Source organism: Vidua chalybeata, chromosome Z, assembly GCF_026979565.1.
Source record: "Vidua chalybeata isolate OUT-0048 chromosome Z, bVidCha1 merged haplotype, whole genome shotgun sequence".
Lineage (NCBI taxonomy): Eukaryota > Metazoa > Chordata > Aves > Passeriformes > Viduidae > Vidua > Vidua chalybeata.
Genome location: NC_071570.1, coordinates 66,909,589 through 66,933,141, shown reverse-complemented (window position 1 = coordinate 66,933,141; position 23,553 = coordinate 66,909,589). Strand labels below are relative to the sequence as shown.

Genomic DNA, 23,553 nt, shown 5'->3' with positions numbered 1-23,553 from the left:
TCCACCACCTGCCCAGACCCTTTTACGGTTCTTGGCCCGTCTTTACTCAACCAGGGGATCAGCTGGGCAGGCCTGCCTGTTTTCTCCCCAGCCCCCAGCAGCACTCTTTGCCAAACCCTCCTGGATCCTAAGGCAGGCATCTGCTAATTGCTCCCAATGACACCAACCAAGACTCATTTCAGTTCCAAAGTTTCACTGATTGCACCTTGCTCCAGTGGCGCTGCCGAGAGAGAGAAGTACACTAAAGGCAACTTGAGTTGAAAGAGGAAATGTGTTACAACTTGTTGTACCCATGCTTCTTACATACACTTACAAGTTCTGTTACAAGCTTACTGCACATAGTTACGTCTCTGCTAACTCCATGGCAAGTGACAGAGATCACTACCAGTTCACACCATCTCATCATTGGCAGGTTACAAAGTGGTGCCTTGTGGGAGCCCAGGGCACAGGGAATATTTCTCTGTCTGCTCTGAGGGGTCCTGACCCCCAGAGAAACACTGACTTTGACCTTCGCCCCTGGAGAAAGCCTCCAAGACTTTAAGATAGACTAGAGCCTACAAGAGTGTGAAATAGATAATAGAGAATAGTGTAGTTTATCACAGGGTGAAAGATTTAGGTTTTGGGTTTTTTTAGTATGGAGGCAAGATGGAAGGCATTGGGTGTTGTCCCAAGCTTTTTCTTCTTCTTCATCTACTCCATTTTCTGCAGTGTCGGTGGCACAGGGGGATTGGTCAAGGAAAGCTGCAGTCTTAGGTTATGTGGACAGACAAGGGATGAGTTATTGGTAGATAAGTGGAAATAAAGCATGTTTTAAGAGTTAATTGGATGAAACAACTTCAAAAGACCTTGAAACTGTACATCTTGTAGCCATTTTGTGGTGCTTTTCCTGAGCGTAAAGTCTGGTGCAAACAGCATGCTGAAGAGTCCCATGCATCTCTCAGTCCTGACACAGAACCATTACAGGAGGGTTTCCCCATCAGGGGAGACCCCTGTGGGGCCCAATGAGAGAGGGAGAAACTATAGTGCCTGTACAAATCTATGTATGGAGAGTGCAAACATCCCTGGTCCTCTCTAAATACCCACAGAGCTAGGAGAAAACTGTACAACCCAACGTAGTTTTACATAGCAGTTGAGAGATAGATAAAGATAACAATCTGCATTGTGTAAAGACATTGACTTCTGTATAAAAATGGCTCTACACAATGCAAATCCATACAGAGCTACACAATGACCAAAGTATCCAGCTACACCTCCATGTCCCTGTAACTAAAGACACAGAACTGTGTATAGCTCTTGTGTTCCGTGCATACGGAGGTAGAACTGGAGACAGAGACATAACTATATACAGGCACAATGCTAACCTGGTACAAATAGGGCTAGGACAAGAAACAGAGGGAACGCAGCCGGCCCATCTCTCCCTGTTCCCCCTCGGTCCCTGGTCCCGCACAGAGCGGCCCTTCTGGAAAAGTCAAGCAGACGGAGATCTCTAGGAAGCAAAGGGAGCGGTGAGTGACTTGCAGCATGCCCTCAGCACACCCGCAAGCTCCCCAGTCCCTTCAAAGCCTCCTAGCCCATCAGCCTCTACAGTGCTGCCATCCCCCTGAGCATCCCAGTGCCCTGAGATCCTTTTAAGGCTCCATTTTAGATGAGTAGGAGTCAGAAACATTATTGTTCAATTGTATTAACCTGGTTCTTTGTACTGTCTTTGAGTAACCAGAGTATCTTCTTCCAAAGGTGCTGCAGCTCTGCCTTTTCTGCACCTTCCTCCTGTTTCATTTGCATTAGTTTCTGATCTGTTTCAGCCACCTGTCAACAGGGACAAATTACCCACGCTGTCACCCTTAAAGAACTCGAGGTCTGATGCAAGTTTTCCAGCTACTGTCAACATTACCATATTAGACTGGACAATGGATTAATGTTGAAAGTAACAAGCTGTATTTACCTGCTTCCAGCTGAGCAATAACAAGTCCAGGGCATTGTGTGAGACCTGTTTGCCTTCCAAGGCACAGTACATAAGTGAGGTGACCTTAGGAGTACAAATTCTGACTCTGGCTCTTGTATGAAGTCAACAGTAAGAGTAGACCCAGCCAGCCCTTGGATAAACCCTTAAGAAGAAAAGAAAACCTCACTGGATCTCTAGCAATATGACTACAAAGAGAAAAGCAGCAGCGGCCCATGTTGAAATTTCAGTGTGGGAAAAATCAATAGACCTGAAAAAGAGAAAACAGGACCCTTGTTAACTGCATTTAACAGCTCCACCTCGTGGTAAATTATTATTTCTGCAAGGCCATACTGACAGGGACTTTGGAAGTGCTGGGTGGGTCAAAGCTTGGGGTGCCCTGGGGCAGCTTCACCTGACCTCATCATCTGCATGGAAGCAGCACACAAAGCACAGGCAATCGAGTTCAGGCTGTGTAGGAATCCCATTTTCCCCTCTTGTGATGAAAATTAGGTAGTTCTGATCAAAAGGAAGTTCCTGCTTAGGAGAGAGACAGTAAAGGACTCAAACTGCCTCTAAATATTTATTTTCTTCATAATTCTACAAGTGTGAAAAATGTCAATCACTTGGTTTTTAAAATTTTAAAAGTTTATTAGTAATAAAATAGTTACAAAAATAGTAATAAAATTAGAGTAATAAAAATTTGGACAATGAGGATTAGGACACTACGAGACAATAAAAAGCAAAGAATTACGGATGTCCGGGGTGGGGGAGGAGATGCCCAGTGCGGGAGTTGAGAGTTCTGGGCCGAGATTTCAGCCCTCCAGGGAGTCTTTTAACCCTATCCTGAAAAATGAAGGCTTTGTAAAATATTACTCCTCCTCAATTCAGTCTGGGACCTGAGATGTAAGACAAAGAAATTTTTAGGTGGGAGGAGATGATGAAGTAGCTTTTGGCTGGACTTTTCTTGTTAGCCATGGACTGAACTAAAATCTCCTGCAATAGAGACTGCATTTTAGGGGGGTGCAGTGGTGACCCAAGGAGACCTGCTTCAACAACTAACAGCACAGGAATGGCAAGAACAGAGAAAAGTTGAGGAGGGAATGGTGATGCCCTCTGTCTTCAGAAAGAAGATGATCTCTGTTCCTGGACCCTTGGCCCCAGGGGAAAATGGGGGGACTGTAGTCCCAAGATGAGAAGCTGAACTGTTGTATCTTTGGGTCCGTGGCAAAGCATCCTTAAAGGAGCCCTACGAGCAGTCTGTCCATGCACGGTGGTGAGAGCACTGTGACATGGAAAGGAGAGTGTCACACTGGCAGATTTTCTCCGGGCGGTTGCCGTGTGTGACATGGAAACACAGGAGGTGGCAACTGTGTTTCCTGGGGGGTCTATGGCGCAAGAGAGACTTCTCTCTCCCTTGATGGACTGAGTATTGATTATCTGAAGGGTGGTAATTTGATCAGGAATCCCAGGTGATGTCTCACTGTGGTTTTTGTTGGAATTGGGTGGGAGGAGGAGTGTTTTGGAGGGTCTTCATCCTGGATTTAGTGTGTGTATCTTTTATAGTAGTAGTAGTTTAATAAAGTTACTTTCTTTGTTATTAAATTTGGGCCTGCTCTGCTCTGTTCCTGATAACATCTCACAGCATTTCTATTGGGAAGGTGCGTTTTCAGGGGGGAGCTGGCATTGTGCCAGTGTCAAACCATGACATCCAATAAGGAGGCAGTAACTCATTAGCTGTCCTGTTGCTGTTATCTCTGTGCGAAGAGTTTCTTGATTATCTTATCCCTTTCTTGAGCTAGTAAAAAAATATCTTACATCGCATAGTTTCTATTTTACCATTATGTTGTAACCTAAAACTATATTTAACACACTACTTAAAAAGGATTAATACAGTATTACAAAATAACCTTCCATAATACATATAGTATTCAGTTTAATATTTGCAAAGAGCCAATCATTTTATCTACATTTTTCACAGGTGTGGTACCTGCAGCAGGGCACGGCAGCCACTCCTGAAGAGAGCCGCTGTGAGGAATGAACCCTCTTCCGTGGGCTTGGAAAGCAGAAGGGAAAGCAAGGTCAATAAACACTGTTGTTCATGTCATGCTGTGCCCGAAGAATGTTAGGGGTGGGATGGATTGTTCATGAAATCGCAGATGAAAAATTTGACTGAGTTAAGATGTTGGGCCTCACACATTGATTGACTCAGGCTTTATTAATTATAAAAAAATACTCCTATTCCAGATAAGCCCAGCTAAAAGGATACAGGGACCAGTAGCTATGCTTTTATGAGTTTCTAGTAGCTTTTCTACAGTGAATTTATTATTCATAAATTTGTATCAATAAATCCAATATCTATCAAGAAGTACAGAAGATTTTTTGTCACTCCCAAATACATAGTATACCCCTTGTGAACAGCTAAAACCAGAAAATCTTTTACCATTTTCTCACCACTCTTCTCTCTGTTCACCCAGCATACTGGACCTTCTTTACTCACAGGAAAGCGGAAGTCTTGGTTTCTCTGCCTCACCCGAATCCTCCTTAATGAAGAATCCAAAATAAGCTCCATGCTTTTACATCAAAGGCAGATTAACCATTTTGGTTACAACACTAGTAGAGAACTGGAAGTGTTGGGTGCTGTTGAAACTACCAGTTTTTCTGGGAAAAATAAAATGCTTAAACTCCTGCAGGCTGTTCAAAGGTCTGGGCTTTCATTTGAAAGTGTGCCTGCTTCAGTGGTGGGTGATGCTCCCTCTAGATGACTCTCACCTGTTTAGACAAGTGTGACAAAGGTTTCTTTCTCAGTGAAGAAAACTGGGCTGTGTCTGGTTTCCAGAGCAGTGACCTGCAGCTTGAACAGCCCTACCTACTGCTGCTATGTTACATCTGGCTCTGTGCTTCTTACAGCACTTGCTGATGGGATGTACTGGTTGGCAATTCAGCTCCTAAATTGCTTCTTGAGGTTAACCAAGTGAAGACAGGCTCTGCGCACCATGCAGCTTGAGATCCTGGATGACATGTGCTTGCTGAAGTTGCTCAGAATTAGGATACTGCTTCAGGCCTCTCAAAACCATCAAGTCCTACATTCTTCTTGTTGAGTGGTTCTCCAGAAAAAGCTGCAGATCTTTCATATTCTCAGCCTGTTCAAGCAGCTTCTTTCACTGAATAGACATGTTGCCTGGGTAGTAACCAAAGTGGCCTAGAGTTGTTCAAACAAACCATATCATACCGTGTCATAGAAACTTGTGAGTAAGTGGTTGACAGGATGACAAGTCAGTTGTGTACTTTCTCACAAGAAGTTTCAGGTCCGAGTCCCCCTTTCAACTTCCACCTGCAGATTACAGCTTTATTTCCAGTTTGTCCTACTGAGTGCTTGTTCCAGTTGCCAGTTATATTAGTGTACCAAATGAGCAATTAGTCTTTAGACAAACTCGGCTACAAGCTGATCCTGCTGCTGGGATGTCATGGTTAGGTCTACTAGTGCTAAATGAAATTATTTCTTCTACAATGCTATGCTATCCAAGAAGGCTTGATACCAAAAAAAAAAAAAAAAAAAAGGAGGGATTTTTTTCTTCTGAGTGCATTCCCTGGTATGAACTCTAAAGGGTAAAGAAAATTACATTAACTATGAACTGATGAGTGATGGAAAGGCGGCAAGTGAGGTAATGAAGTGCTTGTGCTTGTGTCATTGTAACTGTAATACTAAAACATTACAGTAAATTACAAGAACTATTTCCCATGGAGGAGCACAATTTTAGTGCTTAACTGTTTTGGGGTTCTTTATGAGATCTTACAAAATCAAATTCTGTGCAGTATCCTTTGTAAGTTGTCACTTGGATGGTTAGTGCCTATTCCTGGGGAAATGTGTGTAATAAAAGCAATAGCAACACAGACTCTAAATTTTTCAGGTTTGGTCTCCTTATTTTGCTGCAGCAGGCCTTTTTACTCTCAGAGATTATTAGAGAAATTTCAAATAGTAAAAACTGAAGTGTTAATTTGTAAACATATCTCCTAAACTACAAAAAGAGCAGAGTATGAAATTGATAAGAAGGCTTATCTGATCTGTATTCTGGAAAAGATAAAGACAGGAAGAAACTTATGCACCTGATGCTATATCTAATGTCTAATGCTTAATATAGGAAAGTGTTATGTTAAATATAGCTTTTGTTTGAAATTATTACTTTAAAAAGAGATGCAGACTGAAAAATAAAATTTAAAAAAGCACATTTTCTTAATAAACTTTGTAGATTTCAGCGGGAGAATCATCTTCCTTCAAGAGCTGTGCCAGTGTTTATCTGACAGCATCTCTCACAAGGGTTTAGTCTCTCAGATGTTGTAGAACAGGTCTGATTGTAATGAGAGCATTATAGCTCTAACAGCATAATTGGAAATTGGATTTTTCTTTCTGTCGTGTCCTTTGGGATCTTCTACAATTGAGCTATTGGCTGTTTTGACAGATAATTGTGATGGTAATGCTGATGGTGTAATAATAATAATAATAAGGAGGATGATCATAAGTATGTCTTGCAGTTGAATAGCAGTCTGAGACAGTTATTTGGGAGAATTTTGATGAAAAGCCCCAGTATATGCCCAGAACAAACCCATTATCCACCTTGTGTGGAGCTGATAATGGGCAAAATGATATTTTTTCTCATTCTATTCAAATTTCTTGCCTTAGGAAAGCAGGGAAGAGACTTTTTGTGGGAAGGGAAGTTCCAGAAAGGAAAGTTCAAGGAAAGGAAAGTCAAAGTAAAGGAAAGTTCAAGGCAACTTCAAGGCAAGTTCAAGGAAATGAAAGGAAATTTCAAGGAAAGTTCAAGTGGGAAAGGAAGTTCAGGGAAGGGAAAGGAAGTTCAGGGAAGGGAAGTTCAGGGAAGGGAAGTTCAGGGAAGTTCAGGGAAGTTCAGGGAAGTTCAGGGAAGGGAAGTTCAGGGAAGTTCAGGGAAGGGAAGGGAAGTTCAGGGAAGGGAAGTTCAGGGAAGGGAAGGGAAGTTCAGGGAAGGGAAGTTCAGGGAAGTTCAGGGAAGGGAAGGGAAGTTCAGGGAAGGGAAGGGAAGGGAAGTTCAGGGAAGGGAAGGGAAGTTCAGGGAAGTTCAGGGAAGGGAAGTTCAGGGAAGGGAAGGGAAGGGAAGTTCAGGGAAGGGAAGGGAAGGGAAGGGAAGTTCAGGGAAGAGAAGTTCAGGGAAGGGAAGTTCAGGGAAGGGAAGTTCAGGGAAGGGAAGGGAAGGGAAGTTCAGGGAAGGGAAGTTCAGGGAAGTTCAGGGAAGGGAAGTTCAGGGAAGGGAAGTTCAGGGAAGGGAAGTTCAGGGAAGTTCAGGGAAGGGAAGTTCAGGGAAGGGAAGGGAAGTTCAGGGAAGGGAAGGGAAGTTCAGGGAAGTTCAGGGAAGGGAAGTTCAGGGAAGGGAAGGGAAGTTCAGGGAAGGGAAGGGAAGTTCAGGGAAGTTCAGGGAAGGGAAGTTCAGGGAAGGGAAGGGAAGGGAAGGGAAGGGAAGGGAAGGGAAGGGAAGGGAAGGGAAGGGAAGGGAAGGGAAGGGAAGGGAAGGGAAGGGAAGGGAAGGGAAGGGAAGGGAAGGGAAGGGAAGGGAAGGGAAGGGAAGGGAAGGGCAGGGAAGGGAAGGGAAGGGAAGGGAAGGGAAGGGAAGGGAAGGGAAGGGAAGGGAAGTTCAGGGAAGGGAAGGGAAGTTCAGGGAAGGGAAGTTCAGGGAAGGGAAGTTCAGGGAAGGGAAGGGAAGTTCAGGGAAGGGAAGGGAAGGGAAGGGAAGGGAAGGGAAGGGAAGGGAAGGGAAGGGAAGGGAAGGGAAGGGAAGGGAAGGGAAGGGAAGGGAAGGGAAGGGAAGGGAAGGGAAGGGAAGGGAAGGGAAGGGAAGGAAGGGAAGGGAAGGGAAGGAAGGGAAGGGAAGGGAAGGGAAGGAAGGGAAGGGAAGGGAAGGGAAGGGAAGGGAAGGGAAGGGAAGGGAAGGGAAGGGAAGGGAAGGGAAGGGAAGGGCCATTTCCATGTGTCCTGTCATGAATCCCAGGGAGAAGAGATCAGCACTTCCCTCTCCACTTGCCCCAGACGATGGCCAGTTTATGAAGTTCCACATGGCCAAATTTTCTACCAAAATGCTTTCTTTGAGCAGGGCTGGCAGGATGATTCCAATATTTAGTACATCTTTACTTCAGGACAAAGGTAGAGTGAGAGAAGGCATGTGGAACTATCAGCAGAGGAGAAGAGACAGTGATGGTGAAGCTGGGAAGAAGCAGATGTGGGCCAGAGGTCTGTGCTCAAATGTCACCTCTTTGCTTGTATCCTGTGCCCTCACGTTCTCCCAATGTCCCACAGTCACAGAACCAGGTAGGCTTTTTGCTGATCTTAAACAGAAGGAAATTGTTGCTATACTTAGCTGTATTTTTTTTTTCAGTACCACTCTGAAATGCGTGGTTTAGAACGGTCTGCATGGTGCTTGTTAGAAGTGTCAATTTATGTAATAATTCTGTCTGTAGTGTATTGTGTATATATGAACCTCCAATGTGACGTAGTTAGACACAACAGAAATTTCTTTTTTCTGTTAACTTTTCTGTGCTGCTGTAGCTTTTCAGTGTTTTCAGAGTACAGAAAACTCTTGTTATATGGAAAACTAACAAATAATACTTGCTAAGAAGTAAATTCCAAAGTAGTGGATGTTTTTATTCTGCTCACATCATGTCTTCAGGCACCACTATCTATTATAAAAATGTAAACAGCTTACAACAGCTTTCACTGCATAAAGGCATCAGCATTGTCTGCTGCTGAAGAATGAAATATTAGGTTTGAAAATAAATTATGTTTACTTAAAACAAAATGTCAACTTACGGAATTTATGCAACTCATGGCTTTTTCTATTACAGAACTGTAAAATCTCTGTGTGCAATAAAACCAGAAATACTTGGAAACAAGGATATACAAATGAATGCTGAGAAATGTGAATGTCATTTTTAATAGGGTTGTGGTTATTTTTTTCTAGAAATTGTGAGAAGTTTTTGGGGATAAGGAGAGCATGGAGGGAAAATACTTGCAAAAAGCAAAATCTAGCTTGGACATGAAGGAAAACTTTCTAGGTGCTAATTACTAAGTTAGATGTGTCTTGCAAAGAAGGGATTCCTTTTTCTCAGGTCATAGACAGAGTTATAACATGTCTGTTCAATTTTTGTCTTCCTTAATCCAGTTAGAATACATAAATTCCATAGGTTGCTGAGGTCCTTTCCACCACTACTTACACATTCCCAGTATGTGAACCACCATTTACTGATGAATGCCTCCATTTACTGACCATTTGCTGATTCTTCTGGAGTGCAACTGTGTTTTGAAAATTACAAAGATGAATCTCTCTTTTGAGTGCATTGATGAGGAACTTGAATTAAATTGTAAGTCTGCTGGGGAGGTAATACAGAAAAGAGTACCAACAAAATATGTTTGTGAAACCTTGTGATGTTGAGCAGATGGTCCTCTGCATTTTGCACAAGCTGGCACTTTTTCAGAGCATGTGGCTTCTTTCAATAGCCTGAATTACCACAGACAAACAACACGATTATCTTACACTTCTTTAAAACTAAATGGATTGACACCTGTAAAAAAGAGTACTATAAAATTGGTCTGAAGTACTGAATTCTTTCTATCAAGGTGTCAAGATCTGTCATGCACTGTCCTGAAGACCTTTCTAGACTAAGTGAATTTCCATATTGTTCTGTAGTCTCACTTATAGTTATGCTACAGTTAACGAGATGCTATACCAGTGTTTCTGTACTTTCTGTAGAGTAAAATTGTAGGAGATTATTCTGCAGTACCTCTCTTAAAAGAAGACATGAGCTGATGAAGCATATATTTCTGGCTCCTAGGCTTTGTTTCCAGCTAATTTTTGCAGGCATCTTTTAAATTAGCTTGATATATGTGGAAGCAGAGGGAGAACGTGAAGGAGGCAACAGTGCTGTGTAACAGATGAGCATCTGGTGTTTCTTGGACCACAGACTGAAAACTATATGATAAAAGATTTTAAATTACATCTGATTTTTTGGTTTAGTTTTGGGTGTTTTTTGTGATTTTTAAAAAATATGTTGAATTTAGTTGCTAAAGTATTGTCATTTCTTCTTACCTTTATGTAACTTATAAAGCTATTAAAATGCCTAAGTGGTTGCAGAGGTGCACCCAGTAGATTATTACTCATTGTACACCAAGAATTGCACAGGAGAGTTCTCAGAGCAGGAAGTGAGAAAATTGAAAGCATTTTATTATGCTGTATGTACTGGGACAGATGGCATGCTTGGTAGGTATTGCTCTGATTTAAAAAAAAAAAATACTGATAGACTGGTCTTTGGTGGGGGTGGGGGGGAGAAAAAGAGGCCTGGGAATAAGTCATATGAATGTTGCTTACCCAGTCTATAAGACAAATTACTGGATAGCTTTTGAATTTTTTACAAGATGAAGTCAGAGCACTCTGAAAAGCAATCACAAGAAGCAGTCAGAGGCACAGTAACTGCAGTAAAACCTGGCATGTTTTATGTGACTCATGTGGAAGAGGAACTAAGGAACTAACTAAAGAACTAACAAGAGGACCAAATGTTGACTGAAATTATGGAAATAGTTGTGAATGGGACAGATGGGCAAAGTAGAACTGGAGGGAGAGAAAAATTTTAGGTCATGGATGATGTGCTGTTGTGCATAGACTAAACAGTAAGGTTACTCTTGAAGTCTTCCTTAGCAGCATATTATTGACAGTTTAGAAAAAAGAATTAATTGGGCATTCAGAATTCCTTCTAGTTTGCAGTAAGGTCTTCACACATAAATATGATAGTGCAAACTGGTCTTAATTTACAGTACTTTCAAAGTAATTTCTTGATTTGAAAGAACAAGAACTGCCTTGCATTCTAATATGAGAATCTTGAATTAAAAAGCCAAGTTTTTTCAGCAATGTTAGAATTATAAAATAATTTAAAAGACACTTAATTACTCTTCCACATTTTATGAGGGGAAAAAAAATCCTAACAGGAACTAAGGCTTCCATAGGGATGTAGGCATGGGAAGGAGAAACTTCCACTGATTATAGGATAGATACTGCCAGAAGGTGGATACTGCCAGAAGTCCTTCACCCTGAATGTAGTGTCAGGCCTTCTGATGTTTTGCTGCTGTTGAAAGCACTGTAAATAGTTATGCTAAAAATGACAACCACACTTCACTGGAAGTGCATCTGTGGATGCACCTGTGCATCTCCTTGGAGACTGTACATTAATCTGGGCTGAAGGCTTTGGGCTCTGCCTTCTGTGGCACAGAGGGGAATTTCCAACCCTCTAGGGCTGGAAAGCAGGATTACCTGGGGTTTGCACACTTCCTCACTGGTACAGAAGTTGGAAGGAATCTTTGTCTTGTGGCACATGATATATTTTCAGCTCTGTGAGATATTTGGCTTCTTACAAAGACATTTTCCTTATTACTACTACTGTCATCAACACAACTACAGGGAATTATTAGATTCAGAATTATTTGTTGTTAAAAAAGGAGGTTTAGACAAAAACAATCTTTGCTAGCATGCCTAACAGTTCACTATAGAAATGATAGTGCAAATGCATCCAGGAATAATATTAAAACTAACAGGATGGTGGGTTCATTAGCTTATCAAAGAAACTTCCATTGTGAAGGGTCATGTGGAAGAAATGTGATAAAGACTCCATATAGGAAATGTACAATTGATCTGTACAAGAAGGATAATATGCAATAACATAATAATAAGATATTATAATGGGTATAGTTCTTACCTCCTTGGATATGCAGGCACTCATTATAAGACAGAAAATGAAAGAAACGAGACTGATATTAAATTACCTAAACACACATGGAAATTAATATTAATAGTAAATTTTTGAAGTGACCTGTGATAAAATATGTAGGAGATTAATCTTATTGAAACTAAACATCAGATGAGTCAGTGTTGAAGATTTATCTGAGATCATTTAAGCTACTGCTCAGGAAAACATTCTTTGCAATACAGACTGCAAAACTTGCCCTTTCAGAACTGTTGTATGTAAACTGCAGTTTCTGGAGAGAACATGGAGCAGGAGATAAAGCTGCACTTCTGGCAGTGAAAGACAGTGAAAAATCCTGTATTGTTTCACTTTGATTTTCTAAAAGCAGAACAAAAGATTTATCTGTCTCTTCTCAAATATTTTGAACCAGGTATCCAGTTGAAAATAGGATATAAAAATCTGAATAGCTTTGTCTTCCAACTATTTATATCAAATACCTATATACATGATGAGTTTTAAAACTCTTGTTTTTAACTTTGTGCCTTTTCTCAAATAATATAATTGGTCTGCAAGAATTCAATGTAGTGCTGCTTGGGGTTTTTGGGAGAAGTAATTGAATAGAGGAGTGTACACTCTTTTCTTGTTATGCATGAGAAAATGCACCCTGGAGGAGCTACCAGTGCTCCTGGGGTTAGGCTAAAATCCAAAGGAGTCTTGATTAGCTGGAAAAAATATCTGAAATCAATCAGGTAAAATAATCAAACTAGCTTGAAGTCAAAGTAAAAAGGAAAGGGAAAAACACTAAAATGGTGAACAAAAAACTGTCTACGCTGCATTTTTGCAGTTCAAAAAAAGCACAATACACCTGGAAATTTTAGAGAAATTGAAACAGAGCATTAGCCAACTACAAGATGTGGTGAAGAACGAAATGAGTGATTTGTGGTATGACTTAAAGGAGTGGTGTTTGTAAGACACAAGAGGCAACTGTTTTATTAACTGCAGTGAATACTCAAGGTATTGACTCTGCTTTCTGACTTTATCTTTTAAGAAGGATTATAAAAAGATGAGGGCATTTGGAGGAAAATAATATAAACAAGGGACCTGTGAATTATATCAGCTGTCAGAGGAACCTTGAGGAGTCCTCTGCAGTGACTAAGCTTTCACAGCCTGGAAAATGCTGCCACCAAGAGCAGGAAAAAGAAATTGTTTTGGTTTTCAGGCAGACCTTTTCTGATGAGCTATTTGGAGGAAAAAAGTGAAGAACTCCAAGAATTTAAACAAGAAAACAGCCTGCCAAGCTATCTAAACTCTGCCACTGGAATTCAGTTCAAAATATTTGTCAGGAATGGCCAAAGTAGATGTGATCCTGCACAAGACTGGGAGGCTGGCACAAGTGCCTTGGGAATGTGCTTTACCGACCCTTTCTGTCTAGGGCGGGGGTGGTTTAGGCTTCATCATTATTACTTAAAAAGCTTTCGATGTCACCTGCTTTGGTTTGTCAATTGTTTTTGTATACATAGCTGTCATCAACGTGCTGAGGGTTTTGATAACACAATTGCTACCAGCTGTAAACTTTGCAAGTTGCTCTTGCCTGACCACACAGAAACAGAGCTCTCACATCACAGAAAAGTATAGGTTTTATTTGTAATGTCAAAATGATGAAAAAAAAAAAAAATCAGCTGGTTCAGTTAGCGTAGTTAAAAATCTTATGAACAGCAATAGAGCTAAATGAGGAGGATACAGTCTCAGAGCAATATTTCTTCGTTGCTCTACCTTAAAACATGCCAGGCAGGAATAACTATAACAATGTTTTAGAAACCTTTTGCCATAAGCAGGGCAGGTTTTAGACATATACATCCCATTGCAGCGTGCCTGTTGCCGTCCCCTATTCAGTCTGTGCAGCTCATTAATTAACTAATGCAACAATTGCACCAGCCTGCTTGAAATGAAATGGTCACAAGCATGCTTTTCTGGTAAGTTTAAACAACAGCAACCACCAAAAAATACCCAACAACAACAATATGACCAAAAAAAAAATATTCCCAGACTGGCAAATTTTATTCCTGAATGAGGTATCCCAAAATCCACAAATATGACCAAAGTATTGGTAAGGCTTTGTAATGATAACAAAACCTCGGATTCTGAATGAGAATAATGACTGGGTAATTTGTGTAGCAACAACTGCCATTCTGCTGATATTACCCACTTATTTAAGTTTGACATGGAAACATAGAGGGGAAAATAAAATAATAAAATAAAATAAAATAAAATAAAATAAAATAAAATAAAATAAAATAAAATAAAATAAAATAAAATAAAATAAAATAAAATAAAATAAAATGTGCCCCGCAACAGGGGTATTTTTCCTTTAACCCAAAATGGGGAAAAATTATTCAGAGCAGGGAACAGCAGTGAATTACCACAATTCACAAATCCAGCTCTGTTTCCAGCTGGAGAAGGAATGCTTACGCTGCTTGCAAACCTCTTGGCTGTTCCTATCAGGTGTTACCTGGCAGCAGGAACAATTCCATCCGTGCTGTCTGCATTGACTCAGAAAATATCAAAGCAGCCAAACTCTTAAGCAAATATCAGGAAAAAAACTGTTAGAAGTCTAACTTACTCTGCATAAACCTGGAAATAAACTTTTCTCTTACTGACTGAAGTGTGCTCACTTCCACAACTCGAGTTACTCTGAAGGCTCAGAATTCTGTCTTGGGATCTGTGAGGAGGTGATGTGACCAGTTTCCTCTTATCTAAGGGAAGAAAGTTGCCTTGAGGGTTTTCTTTTGGAGGGCCCCTGATGTGCCAGTGTAGTCCTTAGTCTACATTTGTTCGTAGATAAGCGTGGGAGTACCAGCTGTGAAAGAAACGTTTTGGCTACTGATTGCTTGCACAATTTAGGCTACTCAGGGTCCACTATGTGCTGCTGGTGGTCTCAGCCAGGGTTCAGAATGAGAGCCTGGATAATTTATTTGTGCAAAATCCAAGCTGAGTGTAAGAAGTCATCACTAAATGAGCTGGAGGTTTGGTGTATTCTAATACATATAAAGAGATATGTGTGTACACAAATACATATGTGTGTGTGTTTCTGTTTCAGAGATGTATGCATTTATATACACAGGGTTTTTTAGAGGCGTCTTAATAAGTGAGGTTTTAACTACAGGCTTCTGCATTTTAGTACCTTTGCCAATTTGGAAAGTTTATAGGAGAGTCAGCCAAAAGGTGATAGCAAAAATTGGGGATTTCCTACTCTGGTTCCTGTGGTTAGCTTGCTTATCTCCTGAAAAAACTAAGTGTGAATGCCTTACTGGATCATTCTGTGAGTCCGGCAGTGACATTTCACTTTCTGGGTAAGACTGGGTGGCAGTTCCTTGAACTAGAAAGCAGGGAGTTGTCTTAGCAGTTGATCACATGCAGCTCAGTTAACAACTGGTCTTGAAAATGCCACACTGGCACTTAAACCGGTCTTCCCAGCACGCTGGCTTATGAGGAAACCTGCATTTGCTGATTCTGAGGACAGCCACGTGTGGCTCTGAGCAGGGTTTTGGGAGCAGGCAGCAGTAGTGGGCTCACTGGTGAGGACAGCAGCAGGGGGACCTGGAAGCTCTGCTCTTCTCTTATCAAGCCAGCCCCAGCATGTCCCTGGCTCTTATCAGCCCTGGCAGAGGCGGTTTCTGACACGTTGAGCCTGTAAAGTCCTGTCATAGGGTGCTATAGGGCCTGGCCCCTGTTGCCTCCTGCTTGCACTTAAAGAGGGGCTGAGAAGCACCTTGTGACATATGGGAACAAGGCAGGGCAGTGGTGACAGACCGTGAAGGGAGGCAATGCTGGACCTCATCATTCTCAGCCTTCATTTCTTCATCTGCTTTCTCATCTCCATTGCAATCTGGTATGGACCAAAGGTACAGTGCAGCCCCCTGCAGCCAGAGAGACACCCCCTCCTCCCCCAGTCCATGGTTCCCCTTTCTGTGTTTACAAAGACCTGTTTTAGCTTTATTTTTCTGTGGAAGCAAGGTTATATTGGGAATTTGGGAAGAACTGGAATGCAGTAGCTAATTGTAAGTAAATTTAATGGGAAGGTTGCTTTCATAAAACTGCTTATATTCTCTCCTGTGAGAGGGAGAGTCTATTATATGTTTGAAATATGTAAGAGGAGGGAAGGAAAGGCAGAAATATTTGCTAGAAATGTCAGGTTGAATACAGCTTCTCAATAAAAAAATGTTTTCTTTCCTTTGCAGAATAATATTTTATTAACTGAAATCACTTTATATTTCTAGCCATAATGTCATGTAAAAGTATTGGATTTACATGTAAATGTTACCTGTTGCATACTTGTACTGTATAGTATTTTACATTTGCCATCCTTTTATTTGTTTGCACATGCGTTTTGAGGGCCGAAAGTGGTTTAGGTGCAGAGTAAACGAATAGTGATTGAGAGTTTATCTTGCCTGAGCCTCAGGTATCTGGTTTCCAACAGCTGTTTTTCCTTGTCCTGTCAGTTCTATTAGTGAACACACTAACTGAACATTGTCACCAAGTTCTTGTGCTTTTCTACCTCTGCATGTTGATAGTCTTTCACTGAAACCTTTTCTCGCTCTCCTCATATGAAATACAAATGTGAATTGCTTTACAAGTGACCATTTCATTTATTTGTCCGTGTGTTTTAAGAATGGAGATTCACACAGCTCAAGCACAGGAGGAGCCAAAATGGAGCCAGATGGTCTTATACTCATTGGCAAAGAGGAGGACATAAAGAAGTCACAAAGAATAACAGCCAAAGTTGATGGCAGAGAAATTGTTGTTTTCTACCATGAGGGGAAATTTCATGCTCTGGATTCTCGCTGCTACCGTAAGATATTTGCCTGCGTGATCTCAGTGTTGTTAGAATTAAGCATAAAATCTGCTGCATAAATTAATATGGTATTCTGCCATGTTTCAGATGAAGGAGGCCCTTTATGTCGTGGAGAAATAGAGGTATGTAAGCAAAATAAAAATAACGCAGAGGCATAGAGTAATGTGAAAACTCCAATGGAGTTTTTGTAATGCTTTTATGTGAACATTACATAGGAATAAACCAATCATATACATATAACCTCAGACAGCCATACAACCAAATTACCAAACATACCTTTTTGTCCCAGAGGATTACTTGCTATCTTTTCTTCTTCTTCTTCCTGCAGGATATTGATGGACAAGCGTGTATTGTTTGTCCTTGGCATAAGTTTAAAATCACCTTGGAAACAGGAGAAGGATTGTACGAAGGAATAAATCCTCTGGAGCCATCACCAACACCAAAGTGGCAATCAAAAGGAGTCAAACAAAGGATTCACAAGGTCACAATAGACAATGGAAATGTTTATGTGAGTCCTCCAGATTTGTCTGTGAGCTTTGACTCTGATTATTTTGCTGAAAAGTACAAAAATGGTGGTGAATTAGCTATGGGAAAACCAAGCCACTCAGAAGCCACAGAATAGGTCATGGCCAGACAGCAGAATCCTGGGGGATGCACAAATGAAGAATCTTTGTTGGGAAATAAAAATATACTGTGCCGTGAAGATTGTCTCCAAATTAAATTCTAATATTGTTATGTTAAAGCATTGAAATATATATAAATGAGTAAGATAAGAAGCCCTGCATTGTCAGAAATGTGACTGATTTTGTGCTGAGGATTTTTTTTGCACTTGCATATATATCCAGCTTATAAAACTTACTACATAATTAAAAGTAGATAGTCAGGTGTAAAGGTTATCTTTATATACTTAACAGTTTATATTTCTAATGCCTCTGGTAAAAATGACATGGAAATTTTAAACTTTTGAGATATTTGTGTGATCTCTAGCTATTTATTAAATGCCACAAAGGGAAGCACAGAACTTCAGAATATTTTTGTGCACTCTTTATGCCTATTTGTACATTACTACCTTGAGTATATAGATGTATTTCTTTTCCTTCTTCTCACTGAATTCCTCTTGTTAGTTCATCGAATAATGCAGGAAGGATTTGTTATGTATAACTTGTTCTTCCTGGTTCTTTTGGTTAAAGAGGGAGCTGTTTGGTGTGATATGTGAACTAGTAGCCCTTGTTTGTTTTTCTTTATTGTAACCACATTTTTCTACATTCATTTGAAAAAAAAAAAGCGCTTTCTGTGTAGGGGCAAACCCTGTGTTTTTCTCTATATGTTCGCTGTCCAATATCAGATCTACCCCAAAAAACCCTTCCAAGGAAGTTTCTGTCTGAGCTCTTCTGCACCCCGTGAACACAGAGCATCACAGAATCATTGATGCTGGAAAGACCATTAAATCCAACCATTAAATCAGCACTGCCGAGCCTAGCACTAAACCCTGTCCCCAAATGCCACATCTACACTTCTTTTAAATATGCCATCCTGCATGGCTGCAATTCTTCACTGTGGGGTTTTTTTATGTGATTTGTTGGGGTTTTTTTGCAAAGTTCATTCACAGCCAGGTTCAGTTTGAAATGCCTACTCTTCATCTCTAAGTTTCTCTTGTGTTTGCAGCAGGCTATCTTGCTTTTAATGTATGTCACGAGTAACTAGGCCTTTGTCAACACTGTTGTTGATACAAAAGTATTTAGAAGTAGTGAGGCAGAGGGAAGAGTCAAAGGAAAATTTGTACAGCATTGATCACAACAAATAAAGCAAAGTACACAAACAATTAATTTCACTACAGCAGAGTTGAGAGGAAACCTCCTCTGGTTATGCCACCTTGACATGGTTTTTGCAGCTAACAGAGAAAAGTGGCACCTTGAAAGTGCTGTTGAGCTGCCCTACCCCAGTTCTGCATTTAATAAGAACTAGAGCACAGAAATGCTTTTCTTGTCATCCTCCTCTTCCTCCTCCTTCTCTTCCTTTCCCTGACCACTCAGCCAGCCAGTGCCAATTATCAGATGCAAATGCCTGCCTTCCTTCAGGTGAATCACATCTTGATTATCTGCTAGAAAATGCTGTTGTGTACTGACCAGTTCTGTGATTTGTTGGGGTTTTTTTTATTACAATTTGTTTGCTTTTAAATGAGTATGTCAACTTCTCCTCTTGAAGCAGGAAGGTCGAGCAGGTGCCTTCCTGCCATCTACCCCAGCTGGTGCCCCAAGGGGCTTGGGTGGTGTCCGGAGGATGAAGAATTGCTGCTCTTCCCTCCCTCCTCACCCAGCTACCTGCACCTGACATTAAACTTGACCACAAACGTTGTGTCCTAATAAAAGACATGGATCATATAAAAGGAGAGTATTGCAAGGTCTTCAGATACACCTGCATTAACTCATGTGATTGCTGAGACAGTATTTTTTTTACTTTTCTTGAAGTAGTGCATTACTAGAAATTGACTCTTTAAATTAATAAAGATGCTGTTCAGTTTAAGAAAGCACTGACTCTGAACAATATGCTATTATGTGTATGATGTTTAGAAGAATGATGGAAATAGGAAGTTTTATTTCAAAGCTTAATGGACATGTTGACACTAGTGGAAGAGTGCTCAGGATTCTGCAGAATTACATTTACTGGCTAAGATTCAGAAAAGTGTTTAATCACGAGCTTACATTTAATCATATTGAATAAATGCAACTGCATGTCCAGACATAGGTAAATCCTTTTTCTTCAGTACTTCTCATGCATAATAACTATCTGCAAGAGTTTATGGTTGTTATGAACAGTTTCCAGGTGTTCCCCAGAGATGTGGGCAGGGCCTTCCTAGTTTCCATGGCAACACTAAAAAAACTACTAACTCTAGCTAAGTACCGATATTGAAATGCTAATTAGCTAATTGCTCTGTTTGTTTTCTCTAAACTACCTGGAGATAACTGGCCTCCCACCCCTCCACGCTGCCATTCTGGGACTAACATGCAAATAAAAACCCCTTAGGATCATGGGAGTATTTTTAGGAGATAAAAAGGACTATAAATCAAAAACTGAACACAATAGAGAAGTCTAGACAAATGTCCTCGCTGAGGAAGAGGGAAACACATCCCCTGATTGACTTTTAACTGTCGCCATCACCTAAGAAAGAACAGACTGCATCAGGCTCTGAGAAGCAGGGAGATAAGGACAGAGAGCCCTGGTGCTGCCACCACAGAAGGAGCGGGGACAGCTGTTGTTCTGGACTTCAGCAACAGACTCTGCACGCCACGCCTCCTCATCCTCGGGCCACCGGTGTGCCACAAGGAAAAGAAGAAAGGACAGCTGCTGCTCTGGACTCCAGTTGTTTGACAGACTCTGCACACCTCCTTCCTTTTGGCTGCCTGGGAAAGCTACGACGGCGGGGGCGAGCTCTGCGTTGAGCCCCCTGGCCAGCTGATCTTTTTAATAAAGAGCTGTACATTAATAAAGGCATTAGCCCTGTTCATTTCAATGGTTATTTAGCTTCTTTTTTTTTTTTCTCAAGTACTCTTTCCCAGGAAGGTTGCATTAATTTGCCCATTAGATTTCATTCCCCTCGATTTTCCTTTTGATGATCATAGAAGGAACAGAAAATTATTAACTTAGGTAGCTGAAACAGAGCAGGGAATGTTGGTGGGCTGTTATTTATTTTATTTTACCCTCTCATCTTTCTGCTTTTCCCTTTTTCCTTTTTCATTTTTTTTTCTTTTTTTCTTTTTTCCTCTTTCTCCTTTTTTCTTTTCTCTTTCTTTTTTATTTTTGACAGCACTGAACAAAGCCTTCAACATATTAAAGCTGCTACCTTTAAAAAAATTGCATGGACTATTCTGAGCTTTGAAGTGCTAGACTATGCACTTAATTTGAAAATAATTTAAATATTTAATGTCCAATAGTTGAACATTCTGAGTCTCTTATCTTTCCAGCCCTTTCAAAGTTCCTAGTTCCACTGGTGAGAGTGCATGAAGACAGGGAAAGCACAGGGAGGGAGACGAGGACTGGTTAAGTCAAGGCAATGATGCTAAGGCGGCATTTAAGGCACAATGAAGAGGCAGAAGGAATGAGTAGCTGTGGGCAAGAGGTCAATGAGTCAATGGCTGGATAATCACTGCTTCCTAGAGAGATGTGATAGTGACAGGAGATTTAGTTGAATTTGACAAATTAACAAATACCGTCTGTTTTTCATCACAGATCAGTCAGGCAGGGAGCAGAGAAATACATTCTGTGTTTTGGAAGGAAAATTTTAGTGATGATTCTGCAAGGCATTCAGTCTCTATAATAAGCAAGCAGCTTGAAGACAATAAATAAGTTATGTTATGGTATCATGGAATCATCTTTTCGAGAAAGACAGGTGAAAACTATGTAGCAGTTTGAAGTGCAGCCTGAGCCTTGACCTGATGTACCTGCACTGCAAACCCTGATTAGACGATGCTGACTGTAGGGCTAGGTGCTGTCCTCTTCCTTATTTTTGTAGTGCCTTGTTTTGCAATGTTCCTCTGGTTACACATTAAATTAAGGACCCCTTCAAAGTAAAACGTGCTGTTAAGTTGGGACTGAGAAGTTCACTATGGAGTATATAACTTGGGGAAGAATAGTTTGCAGGATGGCAGAGCACAGAAAGAGGAAAATCTTCATTCTGTAGGAAAGCAATTTAAAAAATAGTCTTTCACCATTAAAGCCCCTTTTCAATAGCTTTGTGCAGTTCCTAATTTTATACTTAATATTGGAACGAAATCAGTTCTGAATATTGCATCTCTGATTCCTGAGATGATTAGAAGTATCTCATCTGGTTCCCTTGAGGCTGGTACAAACACGGACTGTGAGAGTCAGCGTTCACCGACCCCCCCCTCCCCATCATTCTGCCCCACTGGCTTGGCAATTTCTTTCCAAGATTACTGGGGAAGCAGGGGATGTGGAATGGAAATAATATCAGTGGAGGAGTCCTTCAGCCTCTGTGTGTGTGTGTGGAGGCTGTCCTTGCCTGGCAGAGCCCTGCGAGAGCTCCTGCCACTGCACACCCGAGGTGTCCAGCGTCATGGTTTTCTGCTGGGCCAGCAAATTCAGCCAGCTCCACCAGGAGGTGAGTAGGCACCATGCTGAGAGAGGCAGGAGTCAGTGAGGCTTCAGGGGATGTGATGAATTCGGTCACTTCTTCTAACTCTATTCTGCAAATGCTAGTTTTTTTGGTTTTGATGTGGCATTTATTCTTGCAAATCCATGGATTTCATTAAGTGGATTTTCTAGCTAAATGAAGAATGGAGCATAGTCTTCAGCCTCTACCATCTGTAAACTACTGAAGTGGACTAAAAAATGAAAGTGACAGTTTTGCCTGTAGGTAAGAAAAACTGGAAAATCAGTGTAGATGTCCTAATTATTGTTGCCAACAATAGTAGTTAGATATCCAAAGCTTATAAAGACAACTCCAGCAATAATTTTTGTACCTGAAAGTAAAATATGTGTTATCTTTTTAAAACAAACAAACAAACAAACCAAGAAACTGTTCTTAAATTAATTATTTAGTAATTATTAATTTATTTAAGTGTTCAAATTACAGTTAATTTTTGCTGCAGCTGTGGTTGACTAAGGACCCAGATAATGCAGAGATTACCAGTAAAGGTGATCCCTCTTTATTAAGGCAGTCACTACAGTGGAAAAAATGGTGAAGTTTTTGCCCCTACTAAGATAGGTTGGCTGCACCTGAAGGTTTTCTGATTTTTTAATGTATGTATGTGAGTTATTTAATGAGAGGTTTCACCTCTGCACACATATGTCCTTCCCTGATTTCAAATAACATCTAAGATTCACATTCAAGGCAAAACTATTTTTTTTATTACAGTGTGTGCTGAACATCCCACTCCCCCCCCCCCCAAATAAACAAAATTACATGTTTATTTGGCACAGATTATTCCAGGAAAAACTGAATACTTGTGTAGCTTTGTTTTGGCCCAAGAAAGCCCAGAAGAACAATGAAGAGATGGCCTTCCTTAAATTCATTATAAGGCCTTGAGTATTCCTGGCATGGCATTGGCTCAGCACCCAGGAGACCAGCACACCATCATTTGAAAAGCCAAGGATGGTCAGGATCAGCAGCACTTCTCTGAAGGCTGTGTCACCTTGCAGTGCTCATGGTATTTTTCATGAGACTCAGCACTGAAAGAATACCTGAAGCTAACAATAAGTTTGGAGGTGCAGGTGTTCACACCAATTGTCATTATCAGGTTTTTTTTGTGCTAAGCAGAATGGAGGTTTGATGTTAACTGAATGGATATGCAAGGTCCTGCACCTGGATCAGGGCAATGCCAGGCACAAATACAGGCAGGGCAGAGAATGGTGGAAAGCAGCCCTGAGGAGAAGGACTTGGGGTGCTGGGAGAAGCTCAAGATGAGCTGGCAATGAGCTCAAACAGCCCAGAAAGCAAAAAATGTCCTGGAGCAGAAAAAGCAGTGTGGCAGCAGATTGATGGAAGTGATTCCACACCTGCACTCAGGTGACACCCTACCTGCAGTGCTGCATCCAGCTGTGGGGTCCCACTACAGAGGGATGTGGATCTGCTGGAGCTGGTCTAGAGAAGGCCACAGAAATGATCTGAGGCTGGAACCCCTCTGCTATGGAGACAGGCTGGGAGAGTTGGGGTTGTTCAGCCTGGAGAAGAGAAGGTTCTGGGGAGATCTTAGAGTCCCTTCCAGTCTGTAAAGGTACTCCAAGAGATCTGAAGAGGGACTTTTGACAAGGGCCTGGAGTGACAGGACAATGGGGAATTGCTTCAAACTGACAAGGGGCAGGTTTAGCTTAGGCATTGGGAATAAATTCTTCCCTGTGAGGGGATGAGGCCCAGACACAGGTTGCCCAGAGAAGCTGTGGTTGCCCCATCCCTGGAAATGTTCAAGGCCTGCATGGATGGGGTTTTGTATGAGCAGGTCTAGTGGGTGACATCCCATCCCATGGGAGGGGTGTTGGAACTAGATACTCT

At 41.1% G+C, this 23,553-nt stretch overlaps 1 protein-coding gene across 3 annotated transcripts; it reads left to right on the top strand.

The window, feature by feature from the left end:
- Window positions 1-7,927: 7,927 nt before the first annotated feature.
- RFESD (Rieske Fe-S domain containing) lies at window positions 7,928-19,658 on the top strand. 3 transcript variants are annotated; one of them, XM_053932281.1, is made up of 4 exons: window positions 7,928-8,276; window positions 16,364-16,544; window positions 16,635-16,669; window positions 16,876-19,658. In XM_053932281.1, exons 1-4 carry the CDS (start codon window positions 8,163-8,165, stop codon window positions 17,167-17,169), a joined length of 624 nt encoding a protein of 207 aa, XP_053788256.1. In that variant the 5' UTR covers window positions 7,928-8,162; the 3' UTR covers window positions 17,170-19,658. The 3 variants fall into 3 exon arrangements, with proteins under 3 accessions (XP_053788256.1, XP_053788257.1, XP_053788260.1); XM_053932282.1 differs by lacking the exon at window positions 7,928-8,276 and adding an exon at window positions 15,329-15,597 and having other exon boundaries at window positions 16,876-19,657; XM_053932285.1 differs by lacking the exon at window positions 7,928-8,276 and adding an exon at window positions 15,604-15,753.
- The last annotated feature ends 3,895 nt before the right edge of the window (window positions 19,659-23,553 follow it).